The sequence below is a fragment of the Leptinotarsa decemlineata genome, unplaced genomic scaffold (assembly GCF_025532065.1).
Source record: "Leptinotarsa decemlineata unplaced genomic scaffold, Ldec_3_MD MMD2_P_RNA_scaffold_14, whole genome shotgun sequence".
Taxonomy (NCBI): Eukaryota; Metazoa; Arthropoda; class Insecta; order Coleoptera; family Chrysomelidae; genus Leptinotarsa; species Leptinotarsa decemlineata.
In genome coordinates, this window is record NW_027412528.1 from 12,076,823 (window position 1) to 12,095,836 (window position 19,014).

Below are 19,014 nucleotides of genomic sequence, written 5' to 3' on the forward strand. Positions count from 1 at the left end.
ATTCTTGGTCCGATTTTGTTTTCAATATACATCTCGGATTTCCATAACATAATAAATAACCGCCGTATACATCAGTACGCAGATGATACTTAGTTATACTATTCATTCAGTAAAAATAACTGACAAGAAGCTGTTCATAAAGTCAATCAGGATCTGGAAAATCTCTCGCACATGTCAGCTGCTCACAATCTGAAACTGAACACGACTAAATCCTAACTTTTACTGATAGGTGAAATAATACATTCCTTTTTCGACTGAGAACCAATTAAGCGTTGCTAACATAGATCTTATGGGGATGAGACGATTAGTTCTCAGAATTATTCTCATGCCACGATTTTGAAGTTTTTGTAGCATATTCAGCTTAGTAAGATCAAACAAAAACAGGGCTGATGAGCAATAATCAAAATGCGGCTGAATAATTGAATTACATACCGTGATTTTTGTTTCGGTTGATAATTCCTGGGCTATACGAGAGAAAAAATAAAGAATTTTTTTTATGAATATAATTGAAATGGGTATTGAAGTTCAGAAAGTTATCCAACTGGAAGCCCAAATACTTGATATTCGATACAATTTCAATTTGTTCATTATTGATGTTTAGGTTAAGGCTATTAATATTAATGGTATCATATCTGTATTTACTTGTGAATATCATAGCCTGACTTTTAGACACATTCAATTTCAATTTATTCAAACTCAAATACTTGCTAATTGATTGTAAAACATTATTCATTTTTTGAATAGCCGTATCTAGGCAGACGTCACTACAAGCAATTAAGGTATCATCAGCAAAGAGGTTAATGAATTCGCATTCCACAAAGAGGTTAATATCATTAATGTATAAAAGAAACAATAACATCATTATCTAACTCAGACGAAACTTCAGACTTGAAACGTACCCTTTGGCTACGTTGCTGGAGGTAGTTATTTAGCCATTGGTATACCTTGCCCCTTATCCCATATTGCTTGAGTTTAACCAACAATATTTTACGATCAATGGTTTCGAATGCTCTCTTCAGATCAAGGAACACAGTAATTACATATTTCTTATTATCCAATTGAGTTTTTATATGGCATAAAGTTAATTGTAACGTGGACTCGCATGAAAACTGTTTTCGAAATCCTGACTGATTATTCATTAAAATACAATTTGACTCAACATGATGTAATAACTGATCGTATACAGCCACTTCGAGTAATTTTTCGATAGGTGGTAATGTATTGATTGGGCGAAATTCATCAGCTTCATTGGTATTAGGAACTTTTAAAAATTGGTACAATAAAGCTAATTTTCAAACTTTGTGGAATTTCACCAGTAGTTAACGATGTATTAACGAAATTTAGAATAGCATGTCCTATAGTTTCAAATATCTCCTTTAGCATCCTACAGTTCAATATTTCATGAATAGAAAATTTATTGTTCATACCGCGGATTATTTTTTGTAAGTGAGGCATTGTGAGTACTTCAAATTTATCGAATGGCATGTATATATTATTATTTAAGTTGGTCCAGTCTTCATTAATATTTATACTATGAATTATACTGTGAATGCTTTCAAGAAAGTAGTGATTAAAACTTTGTGCAATTTCTAAGTTGTCTTTTATAGTTTTTTTGCCCATCTAATGTATCAAAAATTATATTGAGTGGAGTGTTCAGATCATTTTCATTGACTAATTTATTTAGTGTTTTCCACATTTCTTTTGGATTGTTTCTGAATATATCAATCTTATCAAAATAGTACTGCCTTTTCTTTACTTTCAGAAGGTTTGTCACCTCATTTCTAAATCGTTTGAAAATTTGCCATTTACTTTCAGTTTCATTATTAGAGTTATTTCGAAAATCTCTGTAAGCTCTATCCCTTAATTGAATTTTAACAAATACTTCATAATCGAACCATCTTGTTGCAACTCACAAATTGATGTCTCAAAAAAAAACCCACATTTATTTGAAATATACGCAACATTTGAAACACAGTCACTCTAAAACCCGAAATCGTGATAAATTCATCATTCCACAGCTTGTTTCACTCGAAGTTTCTTATATAATTCAGTTGTCGTCTACAATGCACTTCCCAGTGAGTTCAAACACCTGTAATATTAGGAGCTTTCTAGTCCTTAAATGCTCCTTTCTCATTTATTAATTTTCTGAAAGAATTTTAGCAACGCTGTCACCAGATGCAGATTTTTCCGCATCAAAATTTGGAAGTTAGGCAATTCCGAAAAAAGCTGTAGGGTTCGTGCCGATCGCACGAAGGCCGGTCTTATTGAAATCTGATCATTTGGTATACCTACTTAAATTCTCTCACATTATGTGGTTCCAGAACTGAATTTTTAATCTTAATTAAAATGCTTTTTACTCACTATTCTCTTCTCGATAGATTGACAAAAAGTCTGATTTGTTTTTGTTCTCTTAACTTCATCTTACTCTATGTGGATGGTATTTTTCTCAGTCCAAGAGAAAATGAAAGTCCAAGGTCTCAAATATGAAGTAGGTATTAGTAGAAAAACTAGAACAAGGAAATGCCGCCAATTTTACCATGCTATTTACTAATAATTCAACCTGTTGGATAACTACAAACACACCAACTCGGTCTTACTTTTACTTTAGGAATAGTGGTATAACTTCAAATTTTCGCCCTTTTCTGTAATTGTATTATCAACTTTAGCTAAACAATTAGCACTAGGAACCCAACAATATATAATCTCTTTGCAAATGGAAAATGGACTCAGAATAAATAGTATGTGAACTCTCTCTAAACATCAACTGGTTAGTAAAAAAATAACAAACACTCACATAACGCCTCTTTGGGTGGTTCATGGTCAACCATAGATTCTGTTGAACCGGTGTATCTTCAACACCAACACTTTAATTTTAACTCCCCTGTACCCATTACCGGTTTCTGATTTCATCACCGATTTTACTTAAATTTCGCACCACACGCTTACAAACGAATTAAGTCCCCTATTTAGGCCACCTCCCTCAGCCTCGGAAGCTGAGGGATGAGACCTCCGATCTCGTTTCGACGAGATTTGGTGACCGACTTTTTGTGCCTTCCTGAAGAAAACTGCCAAGCTCTCGCGTCAGCTACGCTAGCCACATATCAGCGTTTTTTCAACCTTCCGTATGATCATCGGCAGGATGCAATACATTCGTTTGTTTAGTCTAAATAATTTTTAACATGACCACATCGACGCTTGAAGGTCCGACAGCCATAAAGTAATTCAGCGCTTTTTCACTGGAAAAATATCGACACCGAAGAAACGGGTGATCGACCTCGATCTCAATGAATAAAATAATATTTTATGTTACTATCGCAATGGCAGTTATTATACAGGCTGATTCACGGTGGATGGCACATTAGACGTTTCTGGTGAACCAGACAACGGATCACTTTGAAAATTTAATGGAGGGCATATTCGGACATTCTCTAGCCAACTAAAATATTTTCGACAATGCGGTGTTGCCGCTTCTATTAGAAAGCAGTAGCAACTTTGATTTTTCAAATGGAACACTCTGTATATAATATTAGTTTTGGAATCTCCAACAATTGCTCGACAACTTTTCTTGACTTCTAAAAATGCCGATATCTTTTAGTTAAGAAGTACTATGATATCGAAATTTGGTTTGGAGTTAGGTGATACTTGGACACTTCCCACACGTCAGCCTAATCTCCGTTACTTCAATACAGGGTGGTAAAAAAATACAGTTTTTTCGTTTGCTTGAAAAAGTTGCTGAAATTTGATTATTTTAAATGGAACACCCTGTATATTATTGAAAATTCGGAAAGCTGCAGAAATTTGCTTTCTTTCTATGTATATCATACCTATACCTAACTAGTCAAGTTTCGGACTAAAAATGTCCCTTCAGAATGGTATTTCCATTCGGTATTTGGTAAGCAGGCCATGATTACTATTTGACAGTAGCGTTGTGGCATTCTCTTAATAATATCGACATTTTCGTCACTTCAGAAGTTGCAAATACCTTCAAAACGATGGAACAAAACTATTCAAACGAAGTTCTTATGAATTTGTTTATTATTTTTGGACAGTGTGACAAAATTATCAGCTGAACATGTAGAAAGTTCAATGAAATGTATCCGAATCTACCGCCAATGAACCTCAAGAAATTTATACGAATTCAGAACAATTTCAATGCATTTGGATCAACTTTAAAAGCACCAAGAAACTTGCCTCGACCCGTAACTTTCGAAGACAACCAGATTAATGTCTTAGCATATTTTCACGCATTTCCCGAATCATCGATAAGAAGTGCTGAAGAAGATTTGGGTATAAAATATTCATCGGTTCAAAGAATCTTGCGAAGACATAAAATGCATGATTATAAATTCACCAAAATTCAAGCAATGAAGCCTCAAGATCCTCAACAAAGAGTAGAATTTTGTGAAATGTTGTTGACACGCATTCAAGAAGATCCACTTTTTTTAAATAAAATTATTTGGACTGATGAATCGAAATTTTCGAGAGAAGGGATTTTCAATATAAAAAATCGTCATTATTGGTCCAGTGAAAATCCTCACGTCACAAAAGAAGCCGGATTTCAAGAAAAATTTAGTTTTAATGTCTTCTGCATGTTGATGGACAACAAATTGAGGTACGTGATATACGAGGAGTCATTAACATCCAGAAGCTACCTGAATATTTTGGAGAATACTGTAGACAGTTTCGTGGATAATCTGCCACTCGAAGATTATCGAAACTGTTGGTACCAACTAGACGGAGCTCCTGCACATTGCACAAGAGTAGTGAGCGCAGAACTGGATAGACTATTTGACGATCGGTGGATGAGGCGCTTGGGACCATGGAATTGGCCAGCGAGATCACCCGATCTTAATCCATTAGATTTTTATTTGTGGGGAATGTTTAAAGAAAAAGTTTACAAAATACCCGTGCGTTCGAGAGATGAATTGTTAGAAAGGATTGCCCAAACATTTGAAGATTTGGATCCCAATGAAATCAGATCTGCTACCACGAAAGCAGTCAACACCCGCATTTTAAAGTGCTTGGAAGTGAACGGCCAGCGATTCGAACATATTTTGAAATATTCCACATGATTGTTTTACTTTTTTATAATTATTCATATCAATATTTCCAATTTCAAGTTTCTTGGTGCTTTTTTAAAGTTTATCCAAACATATTGAAATTGTTCTGAATTCGTATAAATTTCTTGAGGTTCATTGGCGGTAGATTCGGATACATTTCATTGAACTTTCTACATGTTCTGCTGATAATTTTGTCACACTGTCCAAAAATAATAAACAAATTCATAAGAACTTCGTTTGAATAGTTTTGTTCCATCGTTTTGAAGGTATTTGCAACTTCTGAAGTGACGAAAATGTCGATATTATTAGGAGAATGTCACAACGCTACTGTCAAATAGTAATCATGGCCTGCTTACCAAATACCGAATGGAAATACCATTCTGAAGGGACATTTTCACAAATAAATGTTCATAAGTCCGAAACTTGACTAGTTAGGTATAGGTATGATATACATAGAAAGAAAGCAAATTTCAGCAGCTTTCCGAATTTTCAATAATATACAGGGTGTTCCATTTAAAATAATCAAATTTCAGCAACTTTTTCAAGCAAACGAAAAAACTGTATTTTTTTACCACCCTGTATTGAAGTAACGGAGATTAGGCTGACGTGTGGGAAGTGTCCAAGTATCACCTAACTCCAAACCAAATTTCGCTATATCATAGTACTTCTTAACTAAAAGATATCGGCATTTTTAGAAGTCATGATTTTCGAAGAAAAAAATTGAAATTAATTTTTATTTCGAAAACGGTAACAGATAGGTATAGGGAAATATCAAAAAAAGTTGTCGGGCAATTGTTGGAGATTCCAAAAATAATATTATATACAGAGTGTTCCATATGAAAAATCAAAGTTGCTACTGCTTTCTAATAGAAGCGGCAACACCGCATTGTCGAAAATATTTTAGTTGGCTAGAGAATGTCCGAATATGCCCTCCATTAAATTTTCAAAGTGATCCGTTGTCTGGTTCACCAGAAACGTCTAATGTGCCATCCACCGTGAATCAGCCTGTATACCATACGTTATATAACTTCAAGGAAAAACTGAAACTGCACTTGAAATCAGCTGTATAGTTCAATTGGATACCGTTAATACTCTCTTTTGTGGTATGTTATTGCAGTTTATCATTTATTTTTCAATTTTTTGTATAACTTTCAAATATCCTATCATATTATTATAATTGTCTTTTTAACTAGGTTAAGTTGAAAAACAGCTTAAGCTGAACTTCGCCTTTCATCATTATTTTTGCTTTTGTATATTATTATGTTGATGAATAAAGCCGATTATTTCATCTCCTTCTTGTACCTAAGAGAGTACTGCTCTCCAGTATAACCGCCTTGCCGCTGTCTTATGGTTCAGAGAGCACGTCAAGCAGAATCTCCTCATTTCCAACTTTCAACCGTTTTTCCTTATGTCCATCACGAATCCATAGAGGGGCATGATGTCTAGTCTCGAAATGAATTCATCAACGGTGTTGGCCACTAATGCCTTACTTTGTATTTCGCAATTTCCAAGCCTGAGTCAAACTTCTGCTTCTCCATAGACCGTCAATCTATTTCCAGTGGCTGTTTACAAAACGGGTACTACTAACAACTCCTTGAACTGCTTCTGTTGGAAATATTGACTCTCATTACAGAACTCGTTGCTCCAATATCGATGGAGAAAAAGCCCTGGTAATTATTCAGGAATCCATCGACAACTAAGCTGTTACTATTGAGTCATATCATGGAAATAGAATACCTGAGGGTTTGAGATGCAGAATTGTAGAATTGAAATGTAGAATTACTCTAGAACATATCAGTCCAAAAATAATCTGAATAAATATTTTTCGGAATGTGAACTAATGACACGGAATATGCAGCAAAATAGGTACCCGCCGAAACCTACCTTTTACAAAAAAAACGTTCTGTAATTATACAGGGTGTTCCTTAAACATATGCTGATATTTAAGGAGGTAATTCTTAGACCCATTTTAAGAAAAAAACTTCCTATGTACGTATGTCCTAAACGCCTTAACTTTTGAGATACAGGGTGGCAAAGTTTTCAAAAATAATCAGTTTTTTAATAATAACTGAGATAATTTTGTAGACATCTTTGGCATATTTGGGACATATGTTCCATGCCTCAAGGCGCATTTTCTGATGTACACAAATTTGTATTTTTTCAAACAGTGGCATCCCTACGGGTTTCGCATTGAATATTTTTGGGGAAAAAGTACTACGCCAATGCTTTCTTTTCAACATAAAAGCATTTTTAAAATCCTCATTTATTTTTGAGAAAATTTAATCTCCTGGTATAAAAATCGACAGAAAGCAAATTAAGAAATTAGATCAATTCTAAAATGAATTGAGAATCTGAAAATTGCTTCATAACGCATTACCAATTCCCTAATAATATTTGAAAACATAATCTGCAAAAAAATAAATTTTTCATGAAAACGAGTTTTATTTTATTTTGTGAGTGTAAGTCTAAACGAATAGCACAAATTTGTTAATTAGTAATAATACCAAAACTGATTATAAAAATTGTTGAAAGTGGCCACCTGCACTTAGTATGCATGCTTCAGCCCTTCTACGAATGGAATTACGCACCCGTTCAAATATTCCCGGCGTATTTCGGATAGTTTCACACAAGGCAACTATTCGCTCTCTTAAATCTTCTAAAGTATCAACGGGAGTTTTATACACAAGAGCTTCAAGGTGACCCCATAAAAAAATCTAAACTGTTGAGATCGGGGGATCTTGCTGGCCATTGCTGAGGTCCTCCGCGACCTATCCTACGATTAGGATGAACTGTATTTGAATGGTTTCGAACAATTACACTGAAATGAGCAGAGGCGCCATCGTGCATGTACCATATTCGATTCCTTAACGCAAGTGGCACATCTTCCAATAACCCAGGTAAGTCTTCTTCGAGAAAGTGTAAATAAGAACGACCATCAAGGCGTTCTGGTAAAAAAAATGGGCCTATTAGATGATCACCTACAATTCCTGCCCATACATTAACCGAAAATTGGTGTTGGAAATGAGTTTCGGTTATTGCATGGGGATTTTCTTCAGCCCACACATGATTGTTATTGAAATTTTGAATGGCATTCCGAGAAAAATTTGCTTCGTCTGTGAACAAAATTTGTGTTTCAAACTGCGGATTTAGTGCAATACTTTGTAGATACCACTGACTGAAGTTCACACGCTGTGGAAAATCTCTGGGGAGTAATGCCTGCACTCTTGAAATATGGTATGGGTATAACAAAAAATCAACCAAAATACGCCAAACAATTTGATGACAAATATCCAGAGTTCTAGCGATCTTCCTCGTACTCGTCTCAGGATATTCCTCAATTTCTTGCAGCACCGCTTCCTCAATTTCAGGAGTTCTTACTACACGAGGTCTACCTTTCAGAGTCCCTTTCTTGAAACTACCAGTTTTCCAAAGTCGACGATGAATATTTGAAAAGGTTCGGCTATCTGGTAAGGCACGATTAGGATATCTTTCCTGATAAATGCGCCTGGCTTCTGTTGCATTACCATCGGCAAGGCCATATACGTAATGCATTTGCGCCATTTCCGCATTCGTATAATTTACCATATTTACTGATATTCAGAAAAACAGCGGACTACCAAAATAACTTCAATAACACTTCAAAATCAATCAAAACGCGCTGTGACAGTTTTTAACACCAACACCTTACTTTAAACCAACATCAATATTAGCTACTGACGTTTATACATACAGAGAATTCGTTTTTTATTGCTATAGTGCTTTTAATCTTCAAAAGAAATCACATATCGACAAACTCCATATTTCCAAGAGGTGCAGTAAATAAATTCTGCTACACGTCATTTATTCCAGGATAACTAAATTTATGTTTTCAAAAATTATTAAGCGGTGCTGCGTTATGACGTAATTTTAATTGAGAACAGTGCATCTGACAACAAACAAATACCTTTTAGATCCTCAATTATTTTGCAATAAATCTGATTTCTTAGTTTGCTTTCAGTCGATGCACGATACCGCATCAGATTTTTAAGGAATTTATCCCTAAGTAAAGCGATTTTTAATTTTTTGAGCGAAAACCATGCGTCGGACAAAGAAAATTCAGCAGATCAAATGTGCTCAAAAATGTATGGAGATTTTAAAAATAATTTTTAATTCAAGATAAAGCAGTGGCGTAGTATTTTTTTCGCCAAAAATATACATTTCATAACTCGTACGTACGCCACTGGCAGAGAAAATTAAGAAAATTGTACATCAGAAAATGCGCCTTGAGGCATGGAACATATGTACCAAATATGCCAAAGATGTCTACAAAATTATCTCAGTTATTATTAAAAAACTGATTATTTTTGAAAACTTTGCCACCCTGTATCTCAAAAGTTAAGGCGTTTAGGACATACGTCCATAGGACGTTTTTTCCTTAAAATGGGTCTAAGAATTACCTCCTTAAATATTACCATGTGTTTAAGGAACACCCTGTATAATTGTAACAGTTGTATTCATACGGAGTTGACAACAATAACAAATTGGATCATCAGATCTGTGATTGGATATTGAAAACCAATACACTTGGCAACTCCGCTCTAGACACGATCAATTTCATTGGTCAACAGACACGCGGCCAATTTTAGTTCCTGCTTTTCGATTTATTCTTTTTTCGGCAAATATAAAGAGATTTTGGGACCGATTAGGCTTGATAAGTATAATATACCCCTAACTCGATCAGTCTATAAGCAAACCAGTATCATTTTCTTTAGCATTCAACAAGCTCATTCAATGCAAACTATTTTCCAAACATTTTGTTTCAGATTCTGTCTATTTGGATCATGCTGGAGCTACCCTGTACTCCGAAAAGCAAATAAAAAACATATTCAATGACCTATCAACATCAGTATACTCAAATCCGCATTCACTTCACACTTCGAGTAAATCAACAGAGGATGCTGTAGATGTGATAAGATATCAGTAAGTTGGAAACAAAAAAGCAGTGTTATATTTCGAGCATTCTGTAAAAAGAAGAAAATTCGGGGTGGTCCGTCAGTCGTTACTAAGAATTCGAAATACTATCTTCGTCTCTCAGTCGACGCCTACAACACTGAAGATGTCTGCAACAGTAGCAAACGAAACGTTCGGTACGACGAATTTCTTTTGACCACGGCCTATCAGCCCGAATTTTGTTCTTTCTAATCATGACACCGGCCGGGAAAGCCCGTTTTGTTCTTGAATTGATATTTTGACAGCTGATTTTATGTCGATACCCTGGAATATCATTTATGAAATTTTATTAAAGCCCAAGCTATGAAATTATTAGTTCCACTGTGTTTTCAAGAATAGGAAGAATGGGAAATTAAAAAGTGAGAAAATTCTGAACGGAAGGTTAATGAAAACACATTCTCAACAAAATGCCAAATTTGTGTAGTTGAAGGATTAGAAATTTCCAAGCAAATTATACTTGAAATCTTCAGGTTCAGATATATACGTCGGGTTTTTTATAATTTTGTGTGTATCATTCTTCATAACGATCAAAACAATTGTTTTATCAAACTTTCCATTTTTCCAAGATATTTTTTTCTACTTGCCTTCATAAATCAACTCTTCACGACAACCTATGACCTATTTTATGATTCATCGGTATTTTATTCAGTACCTGTTTTTTTTTATCAGTAATACTTATAGTTATATGCGATTTGCTTTCGATAACCTTGGTACAAACATAATATTAATTAATGAATTCCACAAGTTTACTTGAAGTACTTACTAAGCCACATGAACATGAAGGAAATTGGATTAGATAATTTAGGAAACACTTGCTACATTTCACAAGTGTTGTTCATGACGAAGATTTTCAAGAACCAAGTTTTAATGATGAACGAGAACGGGAATGTTTCCTACTTATTCATCAAACTCAAACACCTGTTCATGCAGCTGCAGTTTCTTAAGAATGTGCCATCTTTCTCTCCAATCCATTTTCTGGAGTCTTTGAAATCTACTAGATACTCGTTAGGACAAAGCGAGGACTGTTCCGAATTCTCGGGGTATTGTCTTGGGTTTCTTGTCTTCTTGAGCAAAACAATAGCAGAATCAATACTCCTGATCACTCAGGATTAAATGATTCCGTACAATCTATCTCGTCTTGTGTTTGTAAATCTTTTGCTGGAAAATCCTCACTTGTTTACTCTGTAGTAAATGTTCAAGAGGTAGCAAAAACGTGTGTGAATTTCTGGAACTTCAACTAGCGTTTCCTAATATGACTAATAACTTGTCCGTGCAAAGCTCATTGTTAAATCATCTGAAAATGGAACAGGTGATGATCGACTGTATTGCCAAACATGCGCCAAACTAACTGACTGTTCTTAGTCTAATCAACAAGTTCAAAAACATGAAAAATGGAGATGAAGGTCCTAAAAATATGAGAGATAGCTCATTCGATTCGGACTCACCTCTAAAGAAATGTTTTTGAAGGATTTTGGTGCAGGTAAAAAATTGCAATTGTTATTAACAAAATAAGATAAAAAAATGGTATTTAGTTTTTCGTTAATAACTCAAAAAATATTAATATTTAAGCAATTTTGAAAAAAGCTCGTTAAAGAGGAGGAAATTTCCGATAAAAAAGTCACGACTCCCGAAACTCTATCTCCATTATTTATAATTTTAATTTGAAGTTGAAAATAGGGTTCCGCGCGGCTGTTAAGGCATGCGCGCGCTGCCGCTAAAAAGATATTTTCAAAAGAAATAATTTTTGTATATCATAAAATCTCATTTTAAAAATTAAAAAAAAATCTAGTATCTTCTTAACATTTAAATGAATCGAGTTCCGTAGAAAAAAAAGTTTTATCACCATTTTTCAGAAAGTTATTCAATTAATAACTAATACATTTTTTCCCAATCTCCGTTAGCATAAATAATGGGATAAAAGGTATAAATAATTGGCCTATAAATTTTAAACTTCGTGGAGCCCTTATGATATATATATATATATATATATATATATATATATATATATATATATATATATACAGTGTGACCCATTTAAAATGGAACCACCCCTGTAGAATGTGCATTTTTCAATCAATCTCAATTTTTTTTTATTGAAATATTAAGCATGAAAAACTGTATCTTGACACTAACTTTCACAATTTTAGTTTCATTTCCAAGGCACTCTATGGTTTTTTTTGTTTGTCAAAAACGGCAAAAGTTTATTAGGCAATTTTTGTTTTCAAATTTGACTACACCACTGGATTCGTAGTCGTTATAAATCAAAACTGTCAAATTTTCATTAAAAAATATTTGTTAACAACGAAGTTACAACAACTTCAATTTTGGAAACAAAGTATTTGTTTGTAATTTTTATTCAGATTATAGACATATTTGAGATCTGACAACACTGTCATCACCAAGTAGAACACCAGTGAATTTGTACAGTGAAAATCCGAAGTCAACAGCTCAATGCGTTCTACAGTTATAACTCCTGAAAATATGGTAATGTGAGAGATTTGTGGTGCAAGCGTTTTGTAATAAAAATCTGACTACGCCACTGGATTTGTGGATAATATTCCCTTAAAATCATTCATTTGAGTGTAGGTTACGAGAAGTGAAAATTAAAATAAAAATTGAATAATTGAATAACAGAAAATTAAAAGTTCATTTTCAAGTTACGCAGTAGTAGACCAAGTTCAGAATCTCATGTCATGGGATCTCCCAATTGCGCTTTTACCAAATCTTGATAGAATCTTGAAGTATTAATGGTCATACTTGTAAGCTTTTTGGAAGTTTCCCAATAATAAATAATAGTACTTTTGTAACAGCGCACCTGGAAAATCACATTTTATGAGATTCTGAACTTACTCTACCTTCTTCTATAGCTGATGAAAACAAAATGTATACAAACAAGTTTCAAAGTATTTATTCAGCAATTAATTGCCATTAAGAAAAAACTGATACTAAAATAAACATTGATTTAAAACTAAACATTCAAATTTTTGTGGCTTCTACCAAACCTCCATTAAGTTCAATACATTTATCGTATCTCTTCCGAATATTGTTTACACTATTTCTTATTTGTTGAACTGTAATTTCGGCACAAGCTTGTCGTATCCTTTGCATGAGTTCAGCTCGATTCGTTGGTCTTGTTCTGTATACTTTTTGTGTCAGAATACCCCACTGAAAAAAGTCTAATATTGTTAGATCAGGCGATCTAGGTGGCCATTCAATTAAGTCACTACCTCGTCCTATCCAATGATTTGGAAACTGGTTATTTAGCCACTCTTTAACAATCCTCGAATTGTGCACGGAACAGCCGTCGAGCTGAAAATATAAATTTACTTGTTCCGCAAGAGGCATTTCATCTATTTCGTCCGATAATTGGTTATTTAGAAATTCCAAAAATTTTTGCCCGTTTATGTTTCCATCAAAAAAATATGGACCTATTATTCTATTTTGTACTATACCACACCAAACGTTAACTTTTTCGAATATTGACTTTTACAATTTATGATCCAGTGCGGATTTTCCGTAGCCCAATACAGTAAGCTGTGCCAATACCGAGCATTTTGCGATGAAACTACCCCATTGGTGCTGAAAGAAGCTTCATCACTAAACATTATGCAGTTTAAAAAATTTCTTGTATTCAGGTACTCGCCTTGTGCCCACAAACAAAATTCCATACGTTTCACTTCATCACCTGCCTTTAAAGAGTGAAGAAATTTAGGTTTAAATGCTCTCATTTTGTTTTGTTTAAGACATCGTCGAATAGTCTCTCTCGGTAAGTTTAAATCCAAACTGGCGACTCGTAAACTTCTGTTTGGGTGGTTTCTAAAATAATCTAAAACAGCACCTTCGTTTAAATTTCTTCTTCGGTGATTATTTTTTAAAATATGTTTGCTGACTGCACCGGTTTCTTTAAATGTTTTGTTAATTTTACTGACGGTGCTTCTGTCAATGGGAAGTCGATTTGGATGTCTGTGATTAAATATCCTAGCTGCTTCTCTTTCACTATGATAATTGTCCCCAGAAATTCTCACAATTTCAATTCTTTCTTCTAATGATAATTGCAAAGCCATTATTAAATGCACGTAACTAACAACTATTATTTTATTTATGATTAACTGTCAAAATCACAGCCTACTGTTGATTTATTATAAAACCTTTGCATAATGAGTTCAGCTTCCTCAAATTATTGATATCTCCTCTAAAAGATTGTTTTATCTGAGTTATGAAGAATTTACAGGGAACAATTTTTGTCCTGCTCTCTGTTTTATTATTGAATAAATGATTTCCATGCTTTAAATCAATTTGATTTTAGCGGCTATGCGGAAGAATGTACTAAGTACTGCATAACTTGAAAATGAATTTTTAATTTTCTGTTATTCTAGAATACACTTCTCGTAACCTACACTCAAATGAATGATTTTAAGGGAATATTATCCACAAATCCAGTGGCGTAGTCAGATTTTTATTACAAAACGCTTGCACCACAAATCTCTCACATCACCATATTTTCAGGAGTTATAACTGTAGAACGCATTGAGCTGTTGACTTCGGATTTTCACTGTACAAATTCACTGGTGTTCTACTTGGTGATGACAGTGTTGTCAGATCTCAAATATGTCTATAATCTGAATAAAAATTACAAACAAATACTTTGTTTCCAAAATTGAAGTTGTTGTAACTTCGTTGTTAACAAATATTTTTTAATGAAAATTTGACAGTTTTGATTTATAACGACTACGAATCCAGTGGTGTAGTCAAATTTGAAAACAAAAATTGCCTAATAAACTTTTGCCGTTTTTGACAAACAAAAAAAACCATAGAGTGCCTTGGAAATGAAACTAAAATTGTGAAAGTTAGTGTCAAGATACAGTTTTTCATGCTTAATATTTCAATAAAAAAAAATTGAGATTGATTGAAAAATGCACATTCTACAGGGGTGGTTCCATTTTAAATGGGTCACACTATATACTATATATATATATATATATATATATATATATATATATATATATATATATATATATATATATATATATATATATATATATATATATATATATATATATATACTTCATACGATCCTGCGATAAAAGTTCATAAAAATTCATTAATTTGTTAAATATGATTTTTTATAACTATTGCAAAATGAAATACCTAAAAATTGTTGATGATTTTTTTTCAATTGATATTCAGCTATTTCTGTTTTCACATTAAACAATGACAGTTATTAACATAGGATATGAATTTTTTACGTAATTTGTTTATTGAATTGTTTTAAACAATTAGAAAAATTCAATATTTTTGAAAAAAATTTTGATATTTTATTGTCTAGAGATAATTATGATTTTCAAAAAAAAATTTTCTTGATTTTGATTTTTAATTGTTCAAAATTGATTTTTTTATATTTCGATTGTTTAAATACTTAGTAAAGAAATAATTTTGCTTTTATAAATCATAATTTACACTTTTAAAAAGTTTGACAATTTTTTTTATTCATTACTTAATTGTTATTAGTTTAACAATTTATTATAAACAAATATTGATCAATGTTATTTTTTTTTCTGAAGCAGAAAAAAATTATAAAAACAGCTATATATAAAAAAGTGCCATAAATTTTTTTTAATTTAATATAATACTTTCTAATATTATACGATACGGTAATTGTAGCTGTTTTTATAATTTTTATCTACTTTAGAAAAAAATATAACGCTGGTCAATATTTGTTTATAACAAATTTAAAACCAATAAACAATTATATGATAAATACATTTTTTTTTTCCAAACTATTCATAAGTGTAAATTATGATTTTTCAAAGCAAAATTATTTCTCATCTAATTATTCAAACAACCTAAATATAAAAAAATCGATTTTAAATAATCAAAAATTAAAATCTGGAAAAAAAAATCATTCATAATTATCTCTAGACAACAAAATAGCAAAACAATTTTTTCAAAAATATTGAATTTCTCTATTTGTTTAAAACAATTTAATAAACAAATTACGTAAAAAATTCATATCCTATGTTAATACTTGAAACCAGACATAGCTAAATATCAATTGAAAAAAAATTATCAACAATTTTTAGATATTTCATTTTGCAATAGTTAGAAAAAATCTGATTTGAATGGGTTATATTTTTAGGAGTGATTAATTTTGGGAAAGAAAGTTTTTGGCTGTTTCAGGAGAACTTTCTTTCAGTTTGTGTCTGAAAGTTACTTCTTTGCATGATCTACACATCCATGTATAGAGTTGATTATTTTCAAATTGATTACTTCCTTTCTTTCTTTGGAAGATTCTCTCATCTCTTTTTTTGTATCAGATGGAGTAATAGAAAGCCAAAAACTTTCTTTTTATAAAAAATAATAATTAACAAATTGATGAATTTTTATGAAGTTTCATCACAGGATCGTATGAAGTATATATATATCAAAAGGGCTCCACGAAGTTTAAAATTTATAGGCCAATTATTTATATCTTTTATCCCATTATTTATGCCACACGGAGATTGGGAATAAATTTGTTAGTTAACAATTGAATAACTTTTTGAAAAATGGTGATAAAACTTTTTTTCACGGGACTCGTTTTATTCAAGTGTTAAGAAGATACTAGATTTTTCAAATCTAGTATGCGCTTATGTCGTAACAGCCGTGCGGAACCCTATTTTCAACGTCAAATTAAAATTATAAATAATGAAGATAGAGTTTCGGAAGTAGGGACTTCTTTATCGGAAATTTCCTCCTCTTCAACGAGCTTTTTACAAAATTGCTTAAGTATTAATATTTTTTGAGTTATTAACGAAAAACTGAATACCAGTTTTTCCAATCTTATTTTGTTAATAACAATTGCAATTTTTTACCTGCACCAAAATCCTTCAAAAACTTTTTTCTAGAGGTGATTCCGAATCGAATGAGCTATAGCTCATATTTTCAGGACCTTTATCTCTATTTTTCATGTTTTTGAACTTGTTGATTAGACTATATAAGAAAACAAGTATAACTGAAGCACCAGTCAATCTAATAATAACACTGATAATCTTCAAATATGACTCAACCTCTAACGGAAGCAAGAAACTCTTTGGAAGGTTCCAAATAGATGAACACTTCAATCTAGCAGACCACTATTATAATATTCATGCAGTCATTGTTCACTGTGGTTCTGGCGTTGAATTTGGTCATTATTACGCCTTGGTCAAAGAAGAAACGGACTGGTTTAAGTTTGACGACAGTCGTGTCACCAAGTGTTCTGGCGAAGTATTGAATTTATTGGAGCCTCTGGAAACATCCTACATTTTGTTTTATGAGAGAGAGGACATTGGCGGATTAAGATCTTCAGGTGATGTGGTGCTGCAGGTTCTTCCGGATTTTCCTGCAGCTGAAAAAGCAAATGCGCCACTGGAATCAATGAGGTCGCCCCTAAGGGCCGATTAATTTTTGGTGTTGTTTTATAATTTCTTGATTTGTATTTTAGGAATGTTTTAAATGTATTTTTTTCTTCTCCAATATTACTGAAAAAATGAATTTCTCCAGCCTTCAAAATTTTCCCACATCCCTTATAATTTATTATCAATTCTTTGGCTATTTTGGTTATTTGTTGGTGAGATTTAGCGCTAAACATTCTTCAGTTCGAATATTGAATAAATCAATCGTACCTGACATCCCGACATTAAATATACGAAACAGTTCTGCAATTTCATTTTTCATTATTTTATTTTGGCTGAATACAATTTTACATTTCATTAAAAGAAAACATAAAATGAAAGCAACAAAATTTCTACAAAATAAATACATACATTACATAAATACTACAAATAAAACAAAATTTCTACAAAATTTTGTTTTATTACACTGGTAAACACACAGTTTGCTGCCGGAAATTTTTTACTGTTTCTAGGTAATTTGGGTCTGCTGAATCCAAAAATGCCACCAGATTTGCTTCATCAAATCGTTTTTCAAAAATCATCACACATATCTGCCAAAAAATCTGAACTTTTCATATAACCTAACCAGCATCGCAGCACCTAAAAGCTTCCTTTTATATGATTTTCCTGCAAAGCTTTAAAAAGACGGTCCCTTTGAAGACTCCAGCAGCAGTAATCCGCCATCATGTCAGTGTCCCATCTCCCCCGATACCTCTCTTCCATCGTTTTGATATCTTGGTGGAAGCATTTCCCTTGTTTCCCATTAAGCTCACCAAGATTTTCTGGGAAACGGTCTAAGTTGCTGTGGAAGTAATGAATTTTAATACTCATATGACAACCGTGTTTGTTAAAATTGTTGAGCATTTCTTCCACTAAATCCCGGTAATTTTCCGATTTATTGTTTCCAAGAAAATTTTCCACAACTTTCACAAAAGAGCACCATGCATTACAGTCAATTTCAGTCATCGATTCGGTATAATGCGAATCTTTCATAAGTCGTCGTATCTGAGGACCATCAAATATTTCGACTTTCAATTTTTTAATACTAAGTGCGGGGAATTTGCTGAACAAGTATTCAAAACAAGGACGATTCTGGTCTAGTGCCTTTACAAATTGTTTCATAAGCCCTAGTTTAATATGTAACGGAGGTAATATTATTTTCTCTCGGTCGACCAATGCTTCGTTAACTACGTTAGCTTCTCCTTGAACTAAAGCTTCTCTAGAACGCCATGTTCTTCTACTCCAATGTGCGTCCTTAACCTTGCTATCCCAAAGACACAGGAAACAAGGATATTTTGTATAGCCACCTTGTTATCCTAGGAGAAAGTTCACCATCTTAAAATCAACACAGATCGCATACTTGATGTTTTTCAGCACCAGCGATATTGTTTTACATTCTTCTTTCAGTTTTGAAGAATGCCCAATTGGTATACTTCCATATTTGTTGCCATTATGTAGAAGGACACATTTTAAACTTCGTTTGGAACTGTCGATAAAAATACACCAGTGATCTGGTGTATACTCCGATATACCCATTTTTTCTAACAGTCCTT

At 32.9% G+C, this 19,014-nt stretch overlaps 1 protein-coding gene across 2 annotated transcripts in view; it reads left to right on the top strand.

Moving 5' to 3' along the window:
• The window catches only part of mal (molybdenum cofactor sulfurase), an 83,300-nt gene that overhangs the window by 1,290 nt on the left and 62,996 nt on the right, over nucleotides 1-19,014 (top strand). For both annotated transcript variants that reach the window (XM_074179381.1, XM_074179384.1), the window contains exon 2: nucleotides 9,863-10,019. In XM_074179381.1, the coding sequence (XP_074035482.1) occupies nucleotides 9,863-10,019 (157 nt within the window). The remainder of the gene's footprint in view (nucleotides 1-9,862; nucleotides 10,020-19,014) is intronic.